At 42.1% G+C, this 24,557-nt stretch overlaps 1 protein-coding gene across 4 annotated transcripts in view; it reads right to left on the bottom strand.

Annotated features, from left to right (window-relative positions):
- The window catches only part of cadm3 (cell adhesion molecule 3), a 186,079-nt gene that overhangs the window by 104,920 nt on the left and 56,602 nt on the right, over positions 1-24,557 (bottom strand). For all 4 annotated transcript variants that reach the window (XM_054743126.2, XM_015956087.3, XM_015956089.3 and 1 more), the window contains exon 3: positions 2,290-2,439. In XM_054743126.2, the coding sequence (XP_054599101.1) occupies positions 2,290-2,439 (150 nt within the window). The remainder of the gene's footprint in view (positions 1-2,289; positions 2,440-24,557) is intronic.

Below are 24,557 nucleotides of genomic sequence, written 5' to 3'. Positions count from 1 at the left end.
CTAGACAGATTGTTCATTCAATATCAGTCAATTTATGTTTGAAACCAAACAGCCTGACTATTTTTGACTAATTGTGAAAACCAACTTCCCAGATGGTTGTGTGTAGTAACAGTCCATCTGGCGTGTTACATTATGTGTTCACTGCAGCTGAAGTAAAGGTAGCCATTCGTATGAAACAGAAGAAGAAGCAGCTTTCTGCTGCTGAACCCTGAACAGAATGACCTCTCTGCCATCTGGGAGAAAAACGTTTTTTACATTCATGTTTCGTGACGTAAACGCAAAGCGGGACTCAGCGTAAGGATGATTCTTAGCAATGAATGGTAAATGTTTCCATTATAACTATAAAAAAAAACATTTACTGTTATGTGTAAATCCTTTAAACGTTTATCAGTGATGCTGATTTGTGGGACTAGCAAAGCATTAAATTCAAATATGCTTTAATAAATCATTTTTTTCCCTTGTAAAACGTATCAATAATTCATAAGTGAACACAGAGAAGGACCTCAGTTTGGAGAAATTATTTACACCCATCAGAACTGATGAGCAAACGGCTAGCTCAAGTGACAAGAGCTACGGCCATGTACACTCATAGCCGGGCTGTTGTCAAACCAAATATCCTACCCCACCCATCCAGGAAAAAAAACGTGGACCCACGCCACCTCGCTTTGCACTGTGAAGTACATTCATAGGCATGCCAAACCTGTAGGTGGCAGCAGCTCCCCAAATCTTCAGCATCTTTGCCAAAAGTGAGCGATGGTGGCACAGGAATTAAGTGCACGCCCCGTAATCTGAAGGTTGCAGGTTCGAGCCCCGCTCAGTCTGTCGCTGTCGTTGTGTCCGTGGGCAAGACACTTAACCCACCTTGCCTGCTGGTGGTGGTCGGAGGGACCGGTGGCACCAGCGCTCGGCAGCCTCGCCTCTGTCAGTGCGCCCCATGGCAGCTGTGGCTACATCGTAGCTCATCCCCACCAGGGTGTGAATGTGTGTGTAAATGGGTGAATGACTGATTGTGTTGTAAAGCACCTTGGGGGTTCCAGTACTCTAGAAGACGCTATATTAAATGCAGGCCATTTAACAAATAACATTCCCAGGAAGCAGAATAATTAGGTGGTTGTCCACATAGAGCAGTAACTTGTAAAAACAAGCTAGTGTCAACACAGGTGATGTCAGAGCATTTTTGCAGCAGGCAGTGATGTTGCTAAACCTAAAACCCCGCTCATTTATGTCCACCAGCAAATACTGACAACAGAGTATTCGCAAATTTCCTCTTGGGGTTAAAGTTTTTGAAATAATCCTTTTTTTTTTGTGGCGTTTATCTTTGCCTTTGTATGGTTGACAGACCAAACCTGTGCCTGGCTACGCGTGTACGTGGTTTACATGTGGTGCTGACGTCTTCAAACAGCTTTTCCTTACATTTCTATTTTAAATTAGGATCTACATGGAATTCAAGTGCAAATATTCCTTGTACCAGCATGATTTAAAGAGGTGCTTCACTGAGAAACCATGTTTCACTTATTTTTGTTACTCTGAGTTTAACATGCAGGCTGAATGTGAAAAATGAGTCCTACACCTATCTCCTGCATGAGCGTCTGATAGAAAACAGACGGTGAAACTCTAGGATTAGAAAATCTTGACAGATCTACGTCACACTGTCACTTATTATTCATGGACTCACCCATTTGGACTAACAACGGGTTGGTTTAGCGTCCAGGAAACGGCAGATAATGTCCTGAATAACATGATGTTTGTGGAGATAAAAATTCTGCATTGCAAAGCGAACAGATTCAGTGGTTGAGTCCTGTTGCTGTTAACCAATCAGAGGCAAGACGTTAAAATATCAGGAAATGAGACTCCAAATCCTGTCGTCTGACTTCTTCATGGCGCACTGCAGCTTTTCTTCCAGGAAACAACTTAGAAGGCATTAATTCCTACTAGAGGCCACTGCAAGTGTATTAAAAGTATGAATGAAGGACCTCTTAAAACACTTCTAATGTTCACTTTTAACATTTTCAAACTTTTTAGATTTAAGCTCTTTTAAAAAGGTAATAATCCTCATTACTAAAGAATCGGTGACAACTTAAATAATTACTATTAATAGCTTTTGCTCAGAAACCTGTATCACAATAGCCAAACTTTAACAAAATCAATTGTTTCCAAACTATCGAGCTGTGCTTTACTGCACCCTGCTACTTGATTCTATCAAGCAATGTTGCTACATGCTAAACATAACAGCCAGCGTCAGTCTGCTCGTTGGGAACCCATTTTAGACATTCTCTCAGTGCGTCTCACCTCTCTTCTCTCCGAAGTACAGAGTCTGCTGTGCGGTGTTGGACCACTGCAGTGAAGAGTTGTCGCTCTCTGCCACCTTGCAGGTCAGTGTCACCGTGCCCCCAACGGAAACAGTCTCATCTGAGGTCATAGGCTGCAATGGGTCGTCGTCTAGGTAACAACAGAGAGGGAGAAAGGGAGAAATGCTGTGTTTATATGAAAAACATGAGCAAAAACAGTATCACAAACGAGCACTCAAATCAGATAAACCCACAGAACACCCTTTCTTCCCCTCATCCCCCGCCCATCTTTTTCTCTGCTTGTCAGATTATCTATACATCTCTATCTGTCTTTTCTGAGAGCACAGACACAATGTGCACACACACTGACATCTTGTCAGAGGCACAAAAAAGCTGACAAATGGTTATCTGTTGTGTGTCTGCAAGGCCAATGTAAGAGCAATGAGTCAGTAGCAACCCTGCCATCCAGGGACTGCACGACCTGAGGGACCAGCAAAGATGGAGAGACGGTGGCAGACGATGGCTCCCCATAGGTCAATGCAACAACAAGAGCGCTAACTCATACCTCGAATGCTTTAGTAACTGACTTTTGTCAATATTTGTGTTGGTTTATAGTACCATGCATGTGAATCGGCTCCTACAGTGCGAGCTCAAGCGGGATAGGCTTTATGGAAATGAGCAGGTCAGAAGGAAAGGGAACGAGAATACAAATGACCCAGCATAATGAAGGGATTCTGAGGAAACGGGGAAAACCACTGATGAGTGAACTGTCTGGGTGTGTAACAGTATTCAAATTGGCTCAAATTATGGTATTTAACAGCGCTCCCTTGATAACGGGTGATGGTGCGGGCTAATTCTACACCGCGTTCAGGGAGGGTGGCAAATGATTTTGTGAATCAGAGCAAGGGATGTTAGTAAAAGTATGCAGCCCCTCTATGATGAGTAGTGACGAACATAAGTGCAAGCTACGCTGTTCGCCAAGTTAGAGGCCTTGAGTGTGTTTCTCACTGCAAAACATGCCATCAAACCGAACCTCCAAGAAAACAAAAACTTATCAAAACTAACAAAAAGACCCAAGCTAATGGAGGAAGAGTCTCAGAGGAGGATATGCCTCAAGTAGTCCTCTCGCCCCTAAAATACAGCGCGTGTAAACGGTTTAATTGGAACCAAACAGTCAAGCAGGAGACAGGTTTATGTACAGCGTGGGGTGTTATCACATCCGAGCACGGCTGGTGGAAATGTTGTTTTTTCTCAAAAGGAAAACCATCTGCTTAAATTTGCTTCAGCAGAACCCCCATCTAGACATGAAAGGGGAAGGGAGGGGCACGTGAAGGGAGGATGCAGCAGAGGAGGGGAGAAAACTAACTGCATGTAGCATCAAAAACACACATTTGCAGAACATGAGCTGAGAGCAGCCTGCAGGAGCTTCGGACATCTTTTAAAGATGGAAGACTGTTTCAGCATCAGAACACATCAATTATTAGAACAGGAAAGAGCCTCTGGGCAGTGAGGATTGAGAGCGATAACGGCTCTCAAGGTATGGCTGCTGCTTTCCAGCAGGATTCAAAAAGACACCCTGGCTCCACCGGCCCTGCGTGTCAGGAAATCTCTGCCTGACCCTCACTGGCGTTTTAATGCAGGGCTGACCTTGTGGTAAGTTTATCCAAGTACAAAGATGGCTAAGGGCTGTATCTGTGGTCAAGTGCAGTGTGGATTAGTGTCTCCTTTAATAGCGCCTTTTGCTAATTCTTGCAGCTGATCGCATGAGCTCCTCTACTTGGAAGGAACACGTTCAGCAAATTGGTTATCCCAGGGCATCGCTCATTGAGCCAACCACAATAAGCTCTCAGAAATAACCCAGACTTATGTAATGTCTTCAGCTGCTGCTGACTCTCACGCAGGTCCACCTATTCCAGCCAGGTAGCCAGCAGCAACCTGGTGCATTTGAGCATCTAGATGTGATGAAGACGAGTTTAAATGGAGCATCAGAACAATGAACAAAGTGGGTTCAAGTGGCTCTGAATGTGTGATGATCGTTGGTGCCGGATGTGTCGATGTGTAGGTTTCAGAAACTGCTGATCTACCACAACCTTCTTTAGGGTGGATGGTCCGATAAAGAGAACATTCCCAGTGGGCAACAGATGGACACTCCAGTTAGCTAAGAATAAAAAAAAAGGCTCAAATTAACACAGGATCACCAGAACCGGAACGTAAGAAACTGGAAAATGGTTCCTGGTTTGATGATTCTCAACTTTGGCAGCATTCAGATGGTCGGATCAGAATTTGGTATAAACATGAAAGTATGGATCCATCCTGCCTTGTATTAATGGATCAAACGGGTTTGAATGAAGGCAACTGGACTTCTTTGGTTTCCTGAAGACGTTTTGCTTCTCATCCGAGGAGCTTTGTCAATTCTGACTGGAATATAGGAGGGAGTTGTAGCAGTCTATTGTAGCTTAATGAGCAGAAACTACTTATGAGTATCCCTCCTCCCTACCCCCTGATGAGTCATTAGCCCAAGTCCTCCCTTATTTAATGTTGGTATTTCCTGTTTCACATAGATAGCGTCCTCTACTCCTCTCTCAAACTACCTATCTTCTCTGTCCAGACTGCCGCTGCTGGTGTTATGGTGTTCAGGTTTTTTTTTTACTGATGCACTCAAATTTTAACAATGATTTTACTGGACACCAACTCACCAGGTTAATGCTTTAAAGGTGTGTTTCGCTCATTTAATTAATACATTTGCTGTGGAATCTCGCCTCAAACTGGCTAACAGCAACGCAACTCTACCACTGAGTTGCAATGCGGATGTTTTATCTCCATAAATAACTCAGACCTGGATGAGCTTCTGCTATGTGGTGGAGAATGACTGATTATAATCAGAAATAATCCTTAAAAATGTGCTCCACACCTTTAAAGAGCTGACAGAATCTCTAAAGTTAGAAATGACTAACCTTCCTTAATACAGTTGGTTCATCAAAACAAACTCCATAAATGCAGCAGTTTGTCGTTTACCAATGTTGTTGTTTTTTTTCTTTCCTCATTAATGCGCAGAGGTTGGCTGTCCTGCCGGACTCCGTCATTCAGAAGATTTCTTCTGTTCAAGCTCGATGAGCCATATTAGCATAATGTAGGTATTTTCAGACCATTTTTTAAAAAGACTATTTTAAATCAAAGGTGAGGGCCAGACTCTTCATCCTCCTTTTGGTTTCAGACGATTTAGAATAAATGTCGGCAATTAAGTAAATTCTTTCAATTCAAAAGCAAGATTTGGAAAAAAACACACAGATGCATTGTTTTTATTGCTGTTTTTGCTGTTAATGGGGTAAAAGTAAAAAATGTGAAAGTGCCACTTGTGTTTTTAATAATTCCAGTAAAATATTTCCAGACCAGACTCTGGAACGCCGTTTTTCATCAGAAGCTTCGTGCCACTTTGAGCTATAGATAAAGGCTAATCTCAGGCATGAGACTCCAAATGTTTCACTGATGATGACACTTCCAGCTGCTGTTGTACCTTATATGAGAAAGACTCCTTTTTAGTCTATCAGTCAAAACATAATCAAAGAAATGTTTGGTTAATTATGTTTGAGCACTCTTGCACTTAGGAGGGATAATTCATGAAGTATTTCATCATATTTTAATGACACAAAGTCTCTATAGAACGAGACGGCTGGAGTTAGCAGCATCAATTTCAAAATGACTTCTTAAAAAGTTTTTGTGGCTTGCTGATGCTCTAAAGTGGTACACCCAACCCATCCACTGGTCTGAGCTGCTTGGAGTTGGTCACCACTAGAATGTGACCCTGATAAGCCTCGGATCCAAACGCAGCTGCTTTTATTTAGCTGCAAATCTCTTTTAACAGCAAAGTTAAAGGAGTGGAAGGAAGTTCAGCCAGAGTTTAAATGGTTAAGTCGGGCTAAATACTCGAGCTGCAAAAATGAACGCAGCGACCTATCTATCCTTTGCAGACGTGAAAGTTAAACACTGGCTTCTTTCTTCTCTCCTCACATCCCACTTCTTCATCTCCAACCAGAGCTGTAAGCCAGAGGAAGACACGGGTATTTAAAGCAACACAATTTACACTCTCCCCAGCCAGTAACAAGGTGAGAGAAATGCAGAAGTAGACGGCTGACTGGGATATGAAATGCTGGCAGGGAGGGAGGGAGGGGGGCAACAGAGAGAGAAAGATGGATGGATAAGGGTACTCAGAGGAGGCTGGGTGGCAAAACGAGGTGGGAAAATGGGAGCATGTGAAAAGGGAGGGAGGGGGAGGAGAAGAGGAGTTGGTGAGACGACAGAGGAAACGTTCGGAGCTCAAGGGCCCTTTAGTAATTAAAAACAGACAGAAAAACAACAACTTTTTCCTTTTATAGGTTTAAAACATTGTTTTCTTTCTCAAAGCTGGCTGAGAAGTTCACAATGAGTATGCTATATCAAAGAGCTTGTTTAGCTTATTCAGAGATAAATGACTCTAATCTTGACCATTACTTATACTACCTCTTTAGTATGGATGACTTCATTTGCTCAATTTAACACTTAATCCACCAAGAACCAAAGTGTTGAGAAACACTTGCAGAAATCATTTGACCAAATCCAAATAACACAACAAAGGTGATTTTTTTTAACATAGATTCACTTAAAAAAAACGGATCATTTGTTTTTATTGCTTCTGAATCAGAATCGTTGTCTACAGGCAGTGACTGGAAAAGCAAGAGCCACAAATGCAACCACAGCTGTCGCCATTGGTTGTTGCATTGTCACACAAAAATGTCAGTGGTGTCATTTGTCCGCCCTTGTATAGTTTTTGGAAACTGAAATATGTTCAGAAGGTCGACATAACTGCACATTTGTCCTTGGGAAAGACTCCACATCATCCACTGCAATGCACTCCAACTAACACACACGGACACACCATGAGAGAATATTGTTATCACCTGCAGTTTTCATAAACGCACAAAAAGCCTATAAGAGTTGATTTACCGCTTAGTCAAAACTATATTCATTGACATACTGTGTAATGCAGAAAATGTCTCAATATAAACCTTGAGAATCCTGTTTTCAATTAGAAAATGTGCAAAATATCCCATTTATCTTCATAATTTCTATAATTTTGATAGTTGTAAAGATTTCATGAAGGACACAATAAAACTGTTTTTTGAGAGGGTTCTGAGACCTGAAAAATCTAGTTTTGTATTTATTAATGAGTTAAAACAGCAGATTAGGTGCTTCGGGCTTAATGACAGGATACAATCTGGTAGAAAGGCGTTTTGTTTTTGACTTAATTTAATGAGAACACGTTTTATATTTCAGTAGCATCTTTAACTGACACACAGTTGGCTGCATTCTGCACCTTTGCCACGAGATGGCACTAACTCGGCTACACTGCCCCTTTAAAGTGACAATGTGTAATTTTTACCTTTAATCTCTAGAAATATCAATTGAAATTTTGTTGAAAAGGAATTAAATGATGCCCAGTTGTAGAAAATTTTTGGCGGATCATAAAATATAACCATAAAAATCGGGTCAAAAATACACGGGAGCAGGTCTAAGCCTCATAGCGACGCCGTATTAGATGCCATGTTTACTTCTACAGGAGCCCGTGAGTACAAAACACATTTACTGACTCGTAACAAGTGGTTACAAAACTTTTACCATTCATAAACGTTGTTTCACTAAAAGGGAGTTATTTTGCTGGAGGTTGCTCTGATTTTTGACTCTAATGGCCATCCGTTGGTACGGTCTTACTCGAACACAGAAATGCAGCTTGCTTGCATTGATTAAGGTATGTGCTGCCCCCTATTGCCAGAGAAAATACACATCGTCACTTTAAGGTGAAATCCTACATTTTAGATGGTATCTTTATTCTGCTGTTGTGTCTTTGGGCAAGACACTTAACCCACCTTGCCTGCTGGAAGTGGTCGGAGGGACCGGTGGCACCAGTGCTCGGCAGCCTCGCCTCTGTTAGTGCGCACCAGGGCAGCTGCGGCTACATCGTAGCTCATCCCCACAAGCGTGTGAATGGGTGAATGTCTGATTGTGTTGTAAAGCGCCTTGGGCGGTTGTAGAACCCTAAGGAGGCGCCATACAAATACAGGCCATTTACCATTTATAAATTGACCCTCATCTTACTTTTGATGTAACTAAATCATTAGTAATATCTTGAGAACGTCCATTAGAATGTTTTGCAGGAGTGCAACTTTTGTAATTCTTGAGCTTAATACAGTTATGAGAGATTCAGTCAGTTCATAGATGCTTGTATCTGCAGTCTTATTTGTTCCAGTCATCTGTTTTAGAGCTGCGTTCTCAAGGAGAAAGTGCTTTTGAAGCAACTTTTTGCTGCAGTAGGAGTAAACTGACGAAAGTCGGACTTGTGGGACGATATTAAAACCTTTGAAAACACCCGTTTAACAACAGTTAGTCTCACTGACAATGAAGTAAGCTTAGCTTTACTCCTGCATAGGGACCAAATTAAGGGCACACTAATCTTACTTGGTAGTCCATATTGAGAGGAGCTGTGCCAAAATGCCATCTGGTGAATAAATCTCAACTAAAACGATAACTTTTTATGTTTTGTTGTTTTCTATTTTCTATCTAGATCAGAACAGGTTAGGAGTAGCTCATCAAGGTTGGCATAAAAACAGCACTTAGAAACAAATTTAGATAAAATTTCTGTTGTGATCCTGCAAATGCATACACTCCAAAAAACTCTTATTGAAACTACTTCCTGTTGTATTTTTTCATGAAATAAAATAAGACAATGAATATTTCCAACCTTCTTGGCCATTTACCTCCCATCACCCCCTTCTTCTTCCATCTGTCTCCCTCTATCGTTTACCCCTCCTTCGTTCCATCTGCCCTGATCTCATCAGCTTCCTCTCGTCCTCCCTCACCTCTTCGTCCTTCTGTCGATTCTCCTCTTCTGTTCCAAATCAACTCATTTATTTCCTTCTACCCTTTAATTCCTTCTTCCCCTCCTTTTTTTGTCCTTCCAGGGTGGCTTTGCTGTATTGCTGCTAATTAACTTAGGTTAATGAACTTTATTTATTTTAATACGTGTGTGTGTGTGTGTGTGTGTGTGTGTGTGTGTGTGTGTGTGTGTGTGTGTGTGCGTGTGTGCGTGCGTGCGTGTGTGTGCGTGTGTGCGTGCGTGCGTGTGTGTGTGTGTGTGTGTGTGTGTGTGTGTGTTTTCAGAAGATTTTCATGTCATTTCTCATGTATCAAAGTGTTTCTGTGTGGAAATATAGTTTCTTTGCAGGGGAGTAATTATCTGACTGTGTCTTAGCTTACATGACTCATGCGTGCATGTGTGTGCTTGCATGTGTGTGTGTGTGTATGTGTGTGTGTGTGAGCCTAAAGAAGCTTATCACCAGAGTTGGTGCAGATTTGTTTGCATGCGAGTGTGTTTCTATTCAGTTGTATTTGTTTTGCCAGGAGGAATTTATCTATTTGTACACACATTTGTGGGGCAAACTATGTGTACCTGTGTGATTTATGAGATTGTTTTTATCTGCATGTGTGTGTGTGTGTGTGTGTGTGTGTGTGTGTTTATTCCTTTTGTAGCTGCAGGGAATTGTGCGTGACAGACACACTGGTGTGTTACACTGCAGCAGATGCTGTACACATTTGATGGGAAACTCAGCCAACGGTGTACGGTTTGATACGGCAAAGTATGATACAGTCCATTACGCGTAGGCAGAGACACCCCCCACCCCCCCTCCCCTATTACTGTACGTGGGAAACTACACACACGTTCTCATAAAACATCCAGAGGGGAACACGTACACACATGTTTTGTACAAACAACACTTAAAGATGGACATAAATATATAAAAATGCACTTAAAACATGTTAAATCCATTTAGGAACAGAAGGCGTGTGTGCAGAGGACACCTTCAGGAACACACACATGAACACACACATCTCGCAAAACAACCTCCCCCACACCATCCATCTACGCCCAGCTATCCTCCATTTACCCCCATCCCCCTGGCTCTAAGTGTGTGTGTGTGTGTGCCCTTCTGCCCACCTCTACTATCCACCAGCTCACCCCCAACCCACGCATCAACAGTTAATCTATAGGGCAAAAAGATGCTAATTCAAACCAGAAATTTCTCAGATTTACAAAGTAAAGGACAAGTAAAACGAAACACTTTAGCAACACACAACAGACCAGCTTGATTTCAATCTGACACAAACATTTTTGTGAAACTCAAAGCGAGATGTAGCAAGAGGCGTCGTTTCCCGCCCGTTCCCCATCTTTACCAACTTTAATAGAGTGCTGCTTGTTACAATTCCCATTCAGCTGTGCAGTCACTGAACAATTTACTCATAATCTATGAGGGGGTGTGGGTGGCATGAGGGGAGAAGGGGGGTGGGACTGGCATTTTGGAGATTTAAGCATCCCGGCTTGCAGTCTTAGCACAAACAAGCTTCTTAGCCTTTAGTTTTTACTCCAGCTCACTGTTTTTTGAGAAGACTGAGGGTCTGCAGGGGATTTAAGGCCCTCGCCTGCTCAAATCAAGTCCCTGCCACCCCACCTTTTCTCTGCTGCCTGTCAAACATAGTTAACTCAAAGCTCAGACGGTCTCCCTCCTCGTTCTCATCCTGCACCAGCTAAATTACCCCCAGCCCAAACCCCCTCACCACACACACACACACACACACACACACACACACACACACACACACACACACACACACACACACACACACACACACACACACAGACAGCACCACCAGCTTTACATCCCAGCAGAGTGTCTACAGCAGCAGTGAGGCGCCAAGACGGCCGCCCCACCCTGCCACTGTTACAGCGCAATGAGAAAGAAAAGAGGAGCGTGGGGTGAGAGAAGGAGGGAGAGGGGTTCAGCTCGCAGGAAAGGGCAGCAGCATCACTGCTGACAAAAGAGAAAGAATAATGATTTGCCGAGACGAGGAAGACGGGCTGAGCCGGGGCGGTATAGGAGAGAGCAGCAGAGAGATGGAGAAAAGCACAGGGGAAAAGAGAATGAGGCAGGCAGAGAGTGAGAGGTGAACGAAGGACATGGCAAAAATAAGCATATATAGATAGATGAGAGCAATGAGGAGATATGACAGGGTGACTTCGAAAGTGGCAAAAAAAAGCTAAAAGTGGAAAAAAGAAAACAATGGGAGCAAAATGGGGGAAATAGAGCACAGCAGAACGTGAGAAGTAAGACGAGGGGATCGGTAGAGAGTCAGACATACTGACAAAGAGGAGAAGAGGAAAAAAGCAACAATGGGAGCTGATAAGACTCAAAGTGGGTCTTTATAATCAGTCCTCCTGTCCACACAGGTCGAAAGGGATTCACTTCCAAGGATTTGAGGAGTTCATCGGGGTTTAAACCAACTGAATTCCTCCCAAAAAGCTAAAATTGATTCAAATCAAGACAGCATATTTTCCTTATTGATGCATGATCAATCTTTTTGTGTGTTCTTGGATGGCGTTGATGAGTAAACCCAGACCAGGCCCCAGATGGTTCAGATCCATAACTCAGTGGGTTAATCCGGTCCTGATCCAATCTTCTTCCTAAAGTTTCTGTTTTATTTAGCAACATATTCAAGAAGAACATATTTGAGTTATTAATCCAAGGTTGTCTCTCAAAGAGCCATTTTACCCCTGAATTCCACCAAGAATTCCCTAAAAATTCCCACACGTTACTGTTGACCAATCATCATTCCCACTATCTTGCCGTGCAGCTGCAGCATAAATTTAACATATTCTGATTGAACAATAATGTTTAAGTTGTTTGTACTGCACTTTAACTCAAAATCAGGCAAACAAAATTGTCAACAACTTATAATGGATGCCTTGCGTTATTCTCTGATTTGTGTGGCCTTGTCTTTGTCCATGTAGGATCGATCTGCAAGAAACTTTATGAGAAATAATTCACACCCAGAAAACCCGGGGCTATGTTGAGCAAACAGGATTATGATTTCTTTTTTGGCCGTATCATGCAGGTTTGTGCTGAGCCAGTCAGCACCAACAAACTATTGTTGCGTAGAGAGCAGCCTGAGAGAACAACTTTATTTCACTCTGAAAGTAAAGATGGCTCACTGATAGTAAATAGAAGCTAGTTCAAATAAGTTTTCTGAAGTTTCAAATTTCATAATTGAACTGTTTGCTTTAGAGTAAATGTTAAACCCGGTTTACAAGACGGGGTTTTAAATTGTTAGCAAATTTTCAAAGCATGAGACCACACATGTGGTGTGTGTGTGTATGAAAACACTCAGTGATGTACGAGTTTTGGTCGCACAGTGTGTGGTGTGCAGCAACATGGCAAAAACTACACACTTTCACTCATGGACATTCCCTGATCAGATGAGAAATCTTACAAGATAAATTATGACATTGAAGTAAAGGGTTATGCTGCTCACTTCCATCGCCTGGCTTTCTGATTAGCTAGATGTTTCATTCAACAGGCAGCGTATTTGTTCGCTTGTTCCTGAAAACTCAGAATAAGATAGTCCAAAGGTGTAGTCCCAGTGTCCTTCTGAGTGGACCCCAAAAAACACCTCACAAAATTATCTTATAAGATTATCTTTAGAGCCATTAAACTAATCATATGCGCCTCTAATAATGTTGGAAGGTGCAGGGCTTTTCAAGAAACAGCATGTTTATACTGCAGTTCTATTAATGACATAATAGAAATCTCACCATTAATTTGAGCTTTGATTCTGCATCTGGTGCTCAATGAAAGGATGTGACGGTGGAAAGGAACGTGTCTCGTTTGGGAACCAGATCTACTCTTTGCAGATGATGTGATTATAGGCGTGTTTTCATTGTCGAAAGTTTAGGATAATGAGGGAGGGGGAAATTGCTGTTGTGTCTCCATACAAATTCAGCCCTCTTAGGACTTTGCACAGATGTTAGCATATTGCGATTGCTTTAGCAGAGAGTGATGTCACTGATCAGCACCTAAAGCGTTCACAGTAACATTAAAAGTTTTGTTCTGTCGGAAGTACGGCAGTTTAATGCCTGTGGAGAACCGGTTGTTGTGTGATGTAAAATTTGGCTTTCAATTTCCAGAAGGTCATTTTTTATCGCGCTCTGTAAGGCAACAAAGCCTCATAAATTACCTGATTGTGGCAGGAATTCCGCTGCGTTTTTCAGTGATGGGAGTTTAGTTGCAAGATTTTAAAGCAGTGCAAACGGTGTGTGTGTGCTTCCATTCTGCTTTAAGCAGCTCTTCCACTTTTACTAATGCCAGTTGTTTTGGACAACATCTGCTCATGTGATGTCCTACTGAGTTACAACCAAACATTGACCAAAATTCCGCTCGGCTACTCAGTCGGACCTTTCCGAGCGCCTACCTATGATTAGGTACTCCGAAAATTCCTGAAATGGCCCAATGAAGTGGAGACACATGCATGTCGGGAAGTTTCAGTAAAATTACCTTGATGGTGGAAACACGCCTTATGTTTTTGTTTCAAGCCAAGTGGGAAGCAGTCAGAAAGAAGGTGGACAAAGTTGGAACACTCCCTCTTAGTAGAGAGTGAATGAATTTGATGGATCAGGCATTCATCTGAATGGATGAAAATGTTTGTTTCTGTCCTCATAAAAAGGAAAATTTGTTAATTTCCTGGTCCATCTATCTTCCAACCCTCAGCTTTGATTATGAGATATTAAACATGTGTTTAAATGTGTCAGCTGACATTTATTCTCATTTATTTATTTTACCTTTGTTTAGTCAGGTCAGTCGATTGAGAACCCATTCTCATTTACTACAAGAACCAAGACAAAAGGAAGCAGCAAGAGGAGAAAATATGAAAACAAACATGTTACAACAGAATAAAACTACTCATAAAACAATTACAAACATAAAGACCATTGTCACACACAGTGTAATGTGAGTACTCAGAATGGTCTGAAGGCAGTCAGAAGCAGGCTCGTATCGAGTATTGATGATCGTATTGAGTTGTTGAAAGATGATGTGATGTAGGAGGCGGGTTTTAGTGATTTTTGCAGCTCATTCCAGTCATTTGGAGCAACAAACTGAAATGGGAAAGGCTAGAAGTGGTAAGGGCTTTGGGAATAATCAGAGATGAAGCTACTGGAGCATAAATTACGATGACTGTTGGAAATATTGATGGAGGAAAGTACAAAGCAATTTCCCCAATCAAAGACCCTTTGGGATTGGAGTGATGGCCAGCTGACAAGTTTACAGATCACAGTGATGGGTGTTGAAAGGAGCACCAGTGACAAAACGGATTGCAGAGTGATAAATGACAAGTTTATGAAGACTTTTTTAAAGCAGTCCTATGTCATCGTTATCTAAAATGGGAAGGAGTGTCATTTTGACCAGGGTGTGTATGGCAGAATGAGTAAAGGATCACATACTGACCTAAACATCCTTGTCTTGTCTTTGAAATTGATAAAGAGGATCTATTTAAACGATATAATAATCCTCTAGTCTATAAAAACTAGCTCATAAAGTTCTTTGCATGAAATCTCTCAACGTAAAGTGATCTCAACAGCTTTATTCTTGACATTTTCTGTATCTTCTAAAACGATCCGTTTCAGGGTTTTAAGCAAATTTGCCCATTTGTAATGTCACAGCAAGGGGCCTTTTGAAACGGCTCGTTTTAGATCTATGACTTCAGGGCCCTGTCCCTTTGCTGGCCACGCCCACCCATTCCCTGATTGGCTGCTATGAGCTGAGGAGCTCAGATATCGGTGGGGCTAGGAGTAGAGCTGTGGCTCCTCCAGGTTGGAGAGGTGAGGGGGTTTTAAACAAATTTCCCGATTTGTGATGTCACACCGGGGGACTTTTTGAATCGGCTCGTTTTAGGCCTATGATTCCTAAAACCAAAACTCAGAAAGTGGATAGACACTATATTTTTTTCACATTTTGAGTGTTTGTAGAGGCAGTAGAGTCCCACATGTTCTGCAAAAAACATGCAAAACGTGAGTTTTGCATAATATGTCTCTTTTAATTTGCATATCGCATCTGACTAAGATGCCTCCTGGTTGTCTCTCTCTGGAGGTTTTCTGGGCAGCTGATGTGGCTTCATGAAGACCTATAGACCTATTGACACATGACATCATGCACCCAAGCTCGCGCCCCGCAGCTTTGGCTGGAGGGCATAAAGACAGCACCTCCTCATTGACCACTGTTGCCATCTCAGGTTTCAATAAATTGAGCGAAAAAGCAGCAAAATAAAAACATAATCAGCATGGTTAAAACATGCAGCGCTGTAGGCTGCAGAAACCGACTAGATAAGGGCAGTAACATCAAATTTCATTGGTTTTGGGCTGGTAAAATACACCGGAAACAAAAAACAGGAAAACCAAGCTTTATCTCTGCATCTGTACCCAAACACTCTCAGTGCATGCACAGAAGAAAATAAAGTGACCCCACGACAACCATGAGCGTCACAAACAGAAACACAAAGAGGCTGACTGCCCCAAGTCCTCACAACATAAGAACAAATGGGCAGACCTCAAGAGGGACAAACAGTGTATGAATGTATAGCTGCATGCATTATCACTTTGCATAATAAAGTAAATGAATTATAGCATCTCCAAAATTAATTTTATGTAACCAAGTTAATTCATCCCAACCAGTCAGCAGTTTTCCACCCTACCTCATCCCAGGAATTATATTAATGGCACTTTCTTTTTTGGAATGTAACCCACCACAACCCCTTTGGTAATTTTGTTCATTTCTTTAAGATAGCTGTGCCAACTGAGCTTCTTTGGCCATTTTGTTTTTATTCCAAAGAACGACTGAGAGGCCCAGGAAGAGAGATGTTTCTATTCTAAAGAGAGAATCTCTTTTCCGCACCAGTAAGCAAGCACACTTCAAAAGAACCTCACCCATCAAAAATCATCATTTGATAACAGAAAAGGAAAGCCGAGCTTTATCTCTCTATCTTTACCCACACACTCTCGGACTCGTGAGAGGAAAATAAAGTGAATGAAATCTTTTAAGTGTTGGCAAACGCTTTGACTGCCCCTGCCAATAGGCCGCTTAAAGAAATGAGTAGTCAATTACAAAAAGTCTGCCCTTTTGACGAAGATCTCTGGACCCGTACTCTGGAGCCTGAGAATCTGCCCTTTCTTTCTCACTGAATAGATCCATCTTTCAAAACATAAACTAAGTAGTCTAGAAAAGGTTTGCAGTATAGGAAATAAGTGGGATCCAATCAAACGTGGCCAAATGAGCACGAAGTAAATGTGTGCACCGTGTGATCGTTTACAGACAATGTTTGTGTTTAAGTAGAATTACACACATTGGTATTCATATAGTTCCACTAGGTTCTGTTTTTGCAGATTATCGACTGAAACTCAATCTGTGATTTTTGCTAAACAGCAGTTTAGGATTGGTTGGATCATTTTCTGTTCATTAACAAAATTACACAACACTTAAGTTCAAGCCACAAGGATTTAGGTCTAAAAATATAGAAAATTTTGCAGAAAACTAATGTTCTATTTAAAAATAAAATCCAAATAAAGGAAGTGTCCTTGTTGAGTCCAAGAAGCTAAGAGGAAATGAATCTTTTTCAGATGGTTTAAAAGAAGGCTTTTAAAGTGGTAACCCAGTCAATAATTAGGAAAACAGACGTATTTTTCAGTGAAGTGGAGATGCAACTTAGGGCTTTTCTCACTAGGCTGCCAATATCTCCAAACACTCCCCACAGTTTAAATTCCGTCATAACGTTAATGTTGATGAAATGTTTATCTGGTTCAAAAGACGTATGATCTTTACAAAAAGGTGACTCGTGTATCTCAGTTTAGTCCAGTGACCCTGGCCTTCCACCAGCTGTAAAAGCGGTCATGTAACTTAATAGCTTCGGTTTAGCCACAAGCTCATTCCCAACCCGGAGAAATTCAGACACGAAACAGGAGTGAAAGCGTTCTACACAGATGATCCCGTGATGTCACAAAATCACGGGAGAGTAGCAACATCACGTGTGATTTCAGAAGTCCACACACAATAATAAGCAAGCAGACAGCTGCATATATCTACAAAAGTATGTGGTGTATTTTCTTTTGTTTACATCGACTACCGGGGCTATAACAGGAAACATACTTGCATGTTACCTTAATTTTGAAAGTTTCCAGATGGGTTCTACACTGCTTCCTGTCTGACTTCCTGTCTGGAGCGAGCTAAACTGCAGTTTCACGTGTTTTGGAAGCGTAGTGTGTAAAAACTCGACCCTCGCTTTTAGGCATGTCCAAAACATCACAGTTTGCAGCCCGTGGAAAGGATCTTATCCACTCTACCAGCAGCTAATTGCTGCGTAGAACATTTTGCGGTACTTTCACAGGCCGTGGAAAGGAGGGGTGAGACTGAATGTGCAGGAAAGGTTGAAGAACTTCTGTGGAAAAACAACAGAAGATGCTGCAGCTAAATGCAACAAGAGATTCAGCATTTTTGTTTTGTTTTGCTTTCATTTGTGGCACGTCACTTGATCTGGGCAGATATTGTCCTCTCTGTGTGACTCAAACTGAAAATTTCCAAATTCCTCAACGTGACATTCTGGAGAATGTGGTTCTAGTTTGTTTTTTAGATCATTTTCAGGTGATCTTTTTTGTTTATCACTCATTGTTTACTGTTATTTTTTTATATTCTGGCACCAATCAGACCATCCTGTAGGGTTCATCACATGTAAAAGCTGTATTTTCTATTCCCTAAAATCATTAGGGGACCAATTAGTTTTTCCATATTTCTCCTGTTGAGCATTATTGGTCGTTTTGATGTAAGTCAGGGTAGTTTTTCATTCATTCTGCCTTTTTCTGTATAGTTTTTGCTTCTGAGGAGCCTCTTAAAAAGCCCGTCTGTGGCTAAATGACTCCTGTGGACATAATTTGGAGATGCAGAAAATCTCCCAGTTCATGGTGGTTCTCAAATTGAAACCAACTCAGAGATTTGTGTAAAAAACCTGCCGGATGAGACTGATTCAACACCGTACATTTATCCGGATTCTGATAATCTGTCTGATGAGGAAATAAAACCACTCTGATGTGATGCAAGACTGCATAAACTGTCTGGTTACAGTTTTTATCAGTGTGCATCGAGCATCTGGAGCGTAGAGTTTAACCTTATTATTGACGCCCCAAACAGTAACCGCCAAGTTTTTATAACAAGCTTACTTAGATTTGAGCAGTTAACTTCACCCAGACTCCATAAGTGAAATAAATTCACATCATAAAGAAAAACCGGAGGTTTAAAACTTTACTAATCAGCATAATGTACAAAAAAGGGAAATTAGTTTGAAATTGTCCAAAAATATGAAAAAAGACATTTCTAAAACATATTGTGTAAAAACATTCACCTAATATAATGACGACACAGTAAAACTTCAAAGACGCAGGAAAAGTTCCATCTGTTGTTTTACTTGTTACTCATAAATTTGTACATGCAGGCCGAACGCTCAGGAGAAAATATACTGAGAGAAAATGGACTGCAACGGCCCAAACTCTCGGTATGTTCTCTAAAACTTCATACAGTAGCACAAAACCACAACCTTTAGACTCTAAAACGACAGAAACACACACCACCTCTGTTACAGCGTACACCTACAGACTCATAAACGCTACGAAAAGAGCTGGAACAGGAGGACAGCCACATGAAGGAGTGGGTTCTGGATGCCAGGGGTAGGGCCGAGATTAAAAACAGGTAAGAGACCCGAGGCTGAGGAAGACGAAGAGGACGAGTGAGCAAGGGAGAGATGGAGGGATGAGCCGGGGCACCAAGGGTTGTGAGGAAAGATATGCCTCAAATTAAAACATTTGGAACAAAAGAGGATTGTTGCCAAGCAACCCATCCAGAACAGGGTTACCAGGGCAACAGGGATGACCCGAAGCTTGACCTAAGAAATGGATTTGCCCTTGGTGTCTACAGGCGCGTGCGCGCGCACACGCACACACACACACACACACACACACACACACACACACACACACACACACCTATTTCTGTTGCTTTTGAGGTCCTTCCAGCAAACAGAATGTTTCTTCCAAAAAAGAAAAGAAAAGCAGCTTTTAAAATAAGAATGGACGGGGTTTTAGGGCAACACACGGACTCTCCAGTAACCGTGAATCTGGCATTTGGCTCGTCACTAGAGTTCAGCGGTACACAAGCACTGTTCTGAGATGATGAATGGTCCCTCCATAATCTTTCACTGCGGCTAAGAGGGCCTTTCTGAAGGATGACCCAAACCTATCACCTATTAACCCTCAAACACAATTTGCTATGAGAATGATCTCACTGTTGTTAATGTGGTAAATGAAACTGCATGAGTTTTTTTCTTTCAGAGCTGAAAGCCTGACATCCCAGATTTGGGAAGTTCCAGAAAACTCAATGAGCAAACATGTCAAAGCTAAAAATAACGGCGTCTTGGATTTGCTTTCCTCCCTTCCTTCAAATATAACTCTGGGTTAATGTTGATGTGTGCACCGCGGCCTTTTGTAATGACTTTGGACTTAAACAAGAAGAAGAAGAAGAAGAAAAGATCTTTTCTATAGCGCCTCTCAAGATAAAAATCACGAGGCGCTATAGGTGGTCTGTATGCATCACATTGCCAGAAACTCAGGGGTTTTATGCTCTTTTAGCCCAAAAGAAGGACATTTCTCCTTCAGACAATGTTGGACTAGAGCTTGTTTCAGCTCTGAGTCTTTATTTACAACAGAACTCCTGTCACGTCTGATTGATAGTAAAAATCCATTGAAATGTTTTGATTTAAGGCTTCGGGTTTTCTTTGCAGCATATTAAGAAAATGATTTGAAACCTGCTCTGATGCGGCTACACAACAAAACCTGCTTCTGAAGCCCGTTTCTTTGGTTTCATGTCACCCCTCCTGTCACGCCGCTTCCTTCACAAATAAACTTGTTCTCTTCTCGTCATGTAATTGCTGCTGAGTTACACGAGACTGGATGCTTCTTCTTTGTTTTTGTTTCTGTTTCACACAGACTTTCTTCTGCCTTTCTTTGCTTTCTCTTCCTCTTGTTGACTGCTCAGCAACGTGACATGAAAGGATGAAGAAGTGCTTCTGGATGATGAGTGTGGTGATGGGAGCCTGTGTGTGTTTGTGCATCTCCCCAGAAACTGCAGTAAGACTCGGCAACTTAGGAGTGCTGAGAGGAGAAGAAATGTTAATGGACAGAAAAGTTTAGAGCATGTGTGTGTGTGTGTGTGTGTGTGTGTGTGTGTGTGTGTGTGCATCTAGCAAGATCTGCATCCTTTTCAGTGAGAGTGTAAGCAGCAACACTTTTCTTTCTTCTTTCAAGACATGTTTTTCGTCTCCAGGGACCACTTTGGGAGCATGTGTCCTTGGTGTGTGTGTGTGTGTGTGTGTGTGTGTGTGTGTGTGTGTGTGTGTGTGTGTGTGTGTGTGTGTGCGTGTGCGTGTGTGTGTGTGTGTGTGTGTGTGTGTGTGTGTGTGTGTGTGTGCGTGTGTCTGTGTGTGTGTGTGTGTGTGTGTGTGTGTGTGTGTGTGTGTGTGTGTGTGTGTGTGTGTGTGTGTGTAGGAATGTGTCTTGTACCAGCGAGCGCCAACTAACGAACGCAACCTTTCGGATGGCCCCCACGGTTTGTCACTCCCAATCAAGACAATGGAGAACAATGGAACAACAAGACGAGGGTAGCAGGGATGAGAAAGAGGGGGCGGGGGTTGTTTCCATCAGTGGCGGTGGCGGCTCAGACTCAGACGGTGAAACAATAGAGGCTGGACAGTGGCGGTTTTAGCTGTTTTTATGGCGGCTGGCGGGGAGCCTCCACGCATTGTTACGGCGCCCGTCGTGGGCTAATTGACTAATTGGGGTCACTCCTTGTGGTCTTAACTGTCACGGCCTCCTGCATCAGAGAACTGGCGCGCTCCTGTGACCATCTGGTGACACACTCAACGCCAGATATGAGAACAGAACTTGATGGCGTTTGACGCATCCTGGCTAAGATCAGAAACGATCAGTGGTTCTGAATATTTAATCATCTTAAAAAAGAATAAATTAAACCCTCGTTTAGCTGGAGGTCTTCTGAAAGTTTGAAGAGTGACCTCTGGTCTGTAATGATTTTAAAAGATGGCAGCGAACCGCACACACCTACACACACCAGAAACAGAATAAGACGAGGCTATGATGGCACAGCAAATACAGTAGATCAGTGGAAAACACTCGTAACCAAATGAGCTGTTTATATAACCTATGATCCTTTGTTCTTTGAATAAAAATAAAAGATCCTGGGTTTTTATTCTGAAAAGACTCGGTGCAACTCTCATCCTCCTGTTAGGTTTTCATGGAGAGCATCAGACTGAATCCATCGCTGCTCAATGAAAAAAATGTAAATTTTATTCTGATCCGCGTAGAGACGTCTCTGAAACATTACTCGAGCAATAGGGAACAAGTCATTTCCTGCTCATAAAACATATCTCCCTAAGATGGGATGACCCATTACTTTGATGCTCTCAAAGGTTCAGATCTGAGATAATTTGGGCTTCAAAGGAGACGCTGGGCTTTGAAAATGAAATATGTAAAGCAGTAACTGCACGTTTTCCAGTTTTACTTCGTTTTTATTTTTGATCGACCACCTGGTACTGCTTGAAAAGTCGAAGACTTGCTGGATACAGAGTTCGGTTAGTGCTACGAGTCCGTAACGAAGGTAAAGGGAGGTTTGAAATGTCGAGTGAAACTATCTATGTAGTTGAACTGTTTCTCTGAAGAGTCCTCACTAAAAACAAGAATATTTGTAACCTTCATTTTACCAGAAAAGAGTCCCTTTGAGACACGTAAAAACGGTGTCAGAGTGTAAAACACACCAACATCCATCCCAGACACTTTACAAAACTCTACATCTTCTCAACAAGATCACTTGTAGCGTTCCATTTCAGCCCATGTGCATCTGCTGGATAAACTTTGTCATTTGAACAGACTGTTAATTAAACCAGGATGAAGGAGCGAAAACACATAAGCTAGAATGTAACGTCACTATTAGACCGAGGACTACAGCTTTGGTTTGTGGCTTTAGTACCGCGGAGGTAACATTGGTAAGGAGTTCACCCAACATAGCCTACGAAGAAAAATATTCCTGTTTGATGATTTGACTCATTGCCTGCAACAAAAGGTTTTTGACCATTTCTGAGAGCTTGTGCACATTATTGTGTTAGTGAAACACCTCAAATGATAAATGACCCGCACTTGTATAGCGCCTCTCAGAGTAAGGACTCCAAAGCGAACCTGCAACCTTCCGATTACTGGACAACCCACTCAACCAGTTGAGCTACTGCTGCCCCAAAGACCAGTCAGTGATAAAATCCTAAAGTAATCATCAGATGTATGTCTAGATCTGATTAGGATTTGGAATCAAGATGGTCCCAACACTAATCAGCCATAGCCGAGTTTATGACAGCTTACACTCAGGGAATATTGTGGATACTGAGCTAGAATTAGATGTTGCTAACTGTGATTTAATAACACTAATTACAACTTTCAATCAAAATATATTTCTAGATATGACGATTTTAGTTTAAAACTCTGACATTAAACAATTCAGTTCAGTTTATTTATATATCGCCAAATTGTGAAGAGTCTTATCTCGTTCACTGCCAATGATGACTAAAGTCGTCATTTGCATTTTTTTTACTGTTTGGACATCGGAACGAGCCCCGGCACCGTGAGAAAAAACATCTCACCTCTGAAGCCGATCTTCATCTGCATACGTCACACGTCAAATGATCAGGAAGCAGAAAATCCATGTGTTAGGAGATTGTTTTGGGCCGTTCCTGTAGAAAAAAGTGAGGCGCGAACGGGAAAAGCGTCTGCCGATCACAATTCGACAACGGATTTTGAAAGAACGGATAACGCTCAAAACACGCAGATTCTTCCTGATGTAAGAGGTGAATCTCCACTTTGTTTTGGTTGTTTTGGCGTCGACGTAATCCTAGCGCAACGTTCTGTGACTCTTAAAAAAACTGTAAAAACGGAGAGAAACGCTGGCAGCGAAGGGCTTTACCGATCAGGAAACGGCTGGCAGTGAATGAGTTATAGAGCAAGTCACCCCAAATCAACTTTTTTTCTGATAAACTATATAAACGTGTGTCCAATCGTGCTGCAGACACGTGTAGTCAATAGTTTTGCACATTAGTGCATTTTAGTAAAAACTTTAATTTTCTGCCTGAAACTGTCAGTGTTGTGTGTCAGGTAAAAACTCTGCACTGCATTTGAATTTAAATCTGCCATCGCTATTGGCTACAAGGTACCCTAGAACTTTAGCTGGTACCATATGATGTCACAATGTTGATGTGAGCCTGTGTGTGTGTGTGTGTGTGTGTGTGTGTGTGTGTGTGTGTGTGTGTGTGTGTGTGTGTGTGTGTGTTTGTTTGTTAGTGGCTCCGCCCTCTCGGTCTGCTCGGCAACAACATTTGTTGCATTTTTCAAACAGGAAGTGGGAGCGGAGTAATACTCTGGTAGGGTAGGGGGTGGCTTGCGCTTTAAAGGCACTTCGCAAAGTAAACATTCCAGTTAAGTTCAGTTAATTACAGTTAGGTGAGTTCTTTATGAAAGGAAACCCAGCAGGTTGCATCGAGTCACTGACTAGTGTCAGAGTCTTTACAGCAATCCTCATACTAAGCAAGCATTTAGCGAAAGTGGAGAGGAAAACTCCCTTTTAACAGGAAGAAACCTCCAGATGATCCTGGCTCAGTAAGCAGCCATCCACTACGACTCACTGGGCAGACAAAACACACACACACACACACACACACACACACTATGAACTTACATAACGATATGACAACAATCAGTGTTTGTGAAAACATGTCGGACATTACTATCGTGTTTTATTATTGTCCAACGAAGACCTTTACATCGTCGGACAACACGACCGACGTGCCTCTTCTCTGATCTTACCTAAACAAAATAAACCTCCTGAAAACCACAAATGTTGATCATTTGCTCCGATTCTGTGACACAGACATTTTTTTACGATAATCCATCAGAGGTTGTTTCTGGTCTCTGCCGCAGCTGCCCGCAGGAGCGCTTCTTTCAAGCATTTTAATAGATCTGCACATGGTGTGCGGCACATCGGAAGCTTTAAAGAGCAAGTCACCCCCTACCAGAGTATTACTCCGCTCCCACTTCCTGTTTGAAAAATGCAACAAATGCAAATGCTCAGACCAAGAGGGCAGAGCCGCAAACAAATACACACACACACAGGCTCACAATGACATTGTGACATCATATGGTACCAGCTAACGCTCTAGGGTGCTTCTTAGCCAAAAGCGATGGCAGATTTAAATTCAAATGCAGTGCAG

The sequence above is a fragment of the Nothobranchius furzeri genome, chromosome 11, assembly GCF_043380555.1.
Source record: "Nothobranchius furzeri strain GRZ-AD chromosome 11, NfurGRZ-RIMD1, whole genome shotgun sequence".
NCBI lineage: Eukaryota > Metazoa > Chordata > Actinopteri > Cyprinodontiformes > Nothobranchiidae > Nothobranchius > Nothobranchius furzeri.
The sequence above is the reverse complement of the archived record's forward strand: the minus strand, read 5'-3'. Positions and strand labels throughout refer to the sequence as shown.